The 3,933-nt window shown below is 46.0% G+C and overlaps 1 protein-coding gene across 1 annotated transcript; it reads right to left on the reverse strand.

Annotated features, from left to right (window-relative positions):
• Nucleotides 1-653: 653 nt before the first annotated feature.
• Nucleotides 654-2,404, reverse strand: LOC139291973 (octapeptide-repeat protein T2-like; the record flags this gene model as incomplete). Its single annotated transcript, XM_070914069.1, has 3 exons — nucleotides 654-738; nucleotides 1,602-1,888; nucleotides 2,357-2,404. Coding segments are annotated over 3 exons (420 nt in total), but the record flags the coding sequence as incomplete, so codon positions are not given.
• Between the last annotated feature and the right edge of the window lie 1,529 nt (nucleotides 2,405-3,933).

A 3,933-nucleotide genomic window follows, 5' to 3' on the forward strand; every position in this document is an offset into this window, starting at 1 on the left:
CATTTGTGAAATGAAAACCTGTTTTAGGAGAGTTTGTTTTATGTCGTACGTCTGTATGAGGTTCAGTAAATCAGGTCATTATGAACCAAAATTAGATTATTGATCAAATAAATATTACATAGTTGGGTGAATTTATATTTCTAAATCAGCTGAAGAGTATACATCAAGTTACTGCCTGTTGAGCCGGTTAACAAACTTCTTTTTAATGATGTTATTTTGGCGGCTGTGATGATGTCAGGTCACGTGACCTTCTCTAAAATGGGCACGTGTTTGACGAATGGTCGACAGGCTGTGTGAACCGATCGGGACGGAGACCTCTGACTTGTATTAAATACAGCCGCTGATGGCAACAGGAAGTTAAGAACAAAACTCTGGGGAACTTTCCTCCCTGCGGTGTGTTTGGATGTCAGGTAGCTGCAGCTGAACAGCCGAGACTGCGGCAGGTTTTACTGCAGGTTTCACAGTCAGCCGACTTACACGGGTTTTACAATCATTACTACAACAGAACACACCACGCTGTGACAACGCTACCAAAACACAAACACACAGAATACACCAGGATTAGTAAACCCCATCTTTTATACAACTCCTGAACTCAGCACTCCTTCTTCTTCTGGTCCTTTCATGCTTGTCCTCCTCAGTGTTTCTGTCCTTTATCTCTTTCTCACAGTCCCTCCCCGTCCATTTCTCTCCCCGTCCTCCTCTCTGTCTCTCTCTCTGTTCCAGTTGTTCTTGTGTCTGAAAGAAACATCCAATACAAACAGAAGTTACAGAGGATGTCTGTCAGCCGGTAATGACGTCCAGCTCTCTGCAGACAGAGACAGACAGACGACTGTCGCTCCCTCCTGACCGGCAACGAGCACCTCACCTGGTCCCCGTCCCTCTCTACCTCGCTGTATGTACTGGCCCGGTCCGCCGGCAGCCTCTTCACCTGCCTGCCTCGGTGTTGACAACAGCCTTGATATGAGTCATACGAAAGGTTACGTGCTACACAGCTGATGTCTGAAACACCAGCTGGGACATTTTGTCATCTGAGGAGATGTTTCGTTGTTTTAAAATCATTTTCAGAGAGGAAAAAGAAAAACAGCAGCTCAGCAGCCAACTTGCCTCCTGGCCAAACGAATGTGTGTGTGTGTGTGTGTGTGTGTGTTGCTGGTCTATAAATAACGTGTTGAGCAGCAGCAGCCGTCCATTAAACGTGCTGCATCTCTAATGACGCCTGTTGACAGCAGCTGTAATTATCCTCCTTGTGTTCTCCTTGTGTTCTCCTTGTGTTCTCTGTGTGTTCTCTTTGTGTTCTCCTTGTGTTCTCCTCTTGTTCTCTGTGTGTTCTCTTTGTGTTCTCCTTGTGTTCTCCTCTTGTTCTCCTCTTGTTCTCTTTGTGTTCTCTTTGTGTTCTCCTCTTGTTCTCTTTGTGTTCTCTTTGCGTTTTCCTCTTGTTCTCCTTGTGTTCTCTGTGTTCTTCTCTTGTTCTCTTTGTGTTCTCTTTGTGTTCTCCTCTTGTTCTCCTTGTGTTCTCCTCTTGTTCTCTTTGTGTTCTCTTTGTGTTCTCCTCTTGTTCTCCTTGTGTTCTCCTCTTGTTCTTCTTGTGTTCTCTTTGCGTTCTCCTCTTGTTCTCTTTGTGTTCTCTTTGCGTTCTCTTTGCGTTCTCCTCTTGTTCTCCTCTTGTTCTCTTTGTGTTCTCCTCTTGTTCTCTTTGCGTTCTCCTCTTGTTCTCCTTGTGTTCTCCTCGTGTTCTCCTCGTGTTCTCTTTGCGTTCTCCTCTTGTTCTCCTTGTGTTCTCTTTGCGTTCTCTCCTTGTGTTCTCTTTGTGTTCTCTTTGTGTTCTCCTCTTGTTCTCCTCGTGTTCTCCTTGTGTTCTCCTCTTGTTCTCCTCTTGTTCTCTCCTCTTGTTCTCCTCGTGTTCTCTTTGTGTTCTCTCTTTGTGTTCTCCTCTTGTTCACCTCGTGTTCTCCTCGTGTTCTCCTTGTGTTCTCCTCGTGTTCTCTCTTGGTGTTCTCCTTGTGTTCTCCTTGTGTTCTCCTTGTGTTCTCCTCATGTTCTCTTTGTGTTCTCCTCTTGTTCTCCTCTTGTTCTCTCCTCTTGTTCTCCTCGTGTTCTCTTTGTGTTCTCTCCTTGTGTTCTCTTTGTGTTCTCTTTGTGTTCTCCTCTTGTTCTCCTCGTGTTCTCCTTGTGTTCTCTTCGTGTTCTCCTCGTGTTCTCCTCTTGTTCTCTCCTCGTGTTCTCTCTTGGTGTTCTCCTTGTGTTCTCCTTGTGTTCTCCTCGTGTTCTCCTTGTGTTCTCCTCGTGTTCTCCTTGTGTTCTCCTCGTGTTCTCCTTGTGTTCTCCTCATGTTCTCTTTGTGTTCTCCTCTTGTTCTCCTCTTGTTCTCCTCTTGTTCTCTCCTCTTGTTCTCCTCGTGTTCTCTTTGTGTTCTCTCCTTGTGTTCTCTTTGTGTTCTCTTTGTGTTCTCCTCTTGTTCTCCTCGTGTTCTCCTTGTGTTCTCTTCGTGTTCTCCTCGTGTTCTCCTCTTGTTCTCTCCTCGTGTTCTCCTTTTGTCCTCGTGTTCTCTTTGTGTTCTCCTCGTGTTCTCCTTGTGTTCTCCTCGTGTTCTCTCTTGGTGTTCTCCTTGTGTTCTCCTTGTGTTCTCCTCGTGTTCTCCTTGTGTTCTCTTTGTGTTCTCCTCTTGTTCTCTTTGTGTTCTCCTCGTGTTCTCTTTGTGTTCTCTTTGTGTTCTCCTCGTGTTCTCCTCGTGTTCTCCTTGTGTTCTCCTCATGTTCTCTCCTCGTGTTCTCCTTGTGTTCTCCTCGTGTTCTCCTTGTGTTCTCCTCATGTTCTCTCCTCGTGTTCTCCTTGTGTTCTCCTCGTGTTCTCTTTGTGTTCTCCTTGTGTTCTCCTCGTGTTCTCTTTGTGTTCTCCTCGTGTTCTCCTCGTGTTCTCCTCGTGTTCTCCTTGTGTTCTCCTCATGTTCTCTCCTCGTGTTCTCCTTGTGTTCTCCTCGTGTTCTCCTCGTGTTCTCTCCTCGTGTTCTCCTTGTGTTCTCCTTGTGTTCTCCTCTTGTTCTCCTCTTGTTCTCCTCGTGTTCCCGCTGCTGTCACGTCTTGTCACTGACGCCTGCTTGTCATCACACCTGGCAGCTGTTACTGTGAGAAGTCTGCGGTGTGAAATCGTACGGATCAAACATCAAATGATGCGTCCAACATGTGAAGCGTGTTCTGAAGAACAACCAGAGGAAGGATCCCTCTCCCGGGACGGACAGACGTGTGTTCTGGAAAGACCAACAACAGCATGACAGCATTTACTTGTAAGTATTTTTGTACTGTGGTATTACTTTTTTTACCTCAGTAAAACAATGTTTTATACTTATAACCACGACGTACATCAGAGTTGTCTGACCACATTGTCATGGCGACCGTCCGGCCTGTGTGTGTGTGTGTGTGTATGTGTGTGTGTGTGTGATTGCACACTGCGTTACAGAACACCTGAGCAGGTAACACACTGCACAACCTTTCAAAGACACACGTTCATATTAACACGTGCTGCGCTGAACAGCTTCAGACGCTGAATCACAGCCTGAGAGAAAGAAAAATCATCTGATGTATATTTTGATTTGTGTTCATAAGCGACGTTATTTTCAGTGAATGAGGCGCAACATGGTGGTTTATGTACCACGCAGAGGTCTGGGGGGGGGGGGTGGGAGCTCAGAGGCAAAGCGCAGGACTGAGAGCGTCACAATCTGAGTCCTGCGTCTCTGATGGTTTAGACAACAGCAGCTTTGGTTTCTGTTAAAACTTCAACACGTTGTGTCTCAAGTCACTGCAGAGGATACTGAACCTTCACCAAGAGACCCACAAAGCAGAAGCATAACGCTGAAGTCACGAAGCAGACGTCGTGTTTCACAAAGGTTTTACTCAACATTTTGTGACGTGCCGTCATTTCTTCATCATATTAATA

Source organism: Enoplosus armatus, chromosome 11 (genome assembly GCF_043641665.1).
Source record: "Enoplosus armatus isolate fEnoArm2 chromosome 11, fEnoArm2.hap1, whole genome shotgun sequence".
NCBI lineage: Eukaryota > Metazoa > Chordata > Actinopteri > Centrarchiformes > Enoplosidae > Enoplosus > Enoplosus armatus.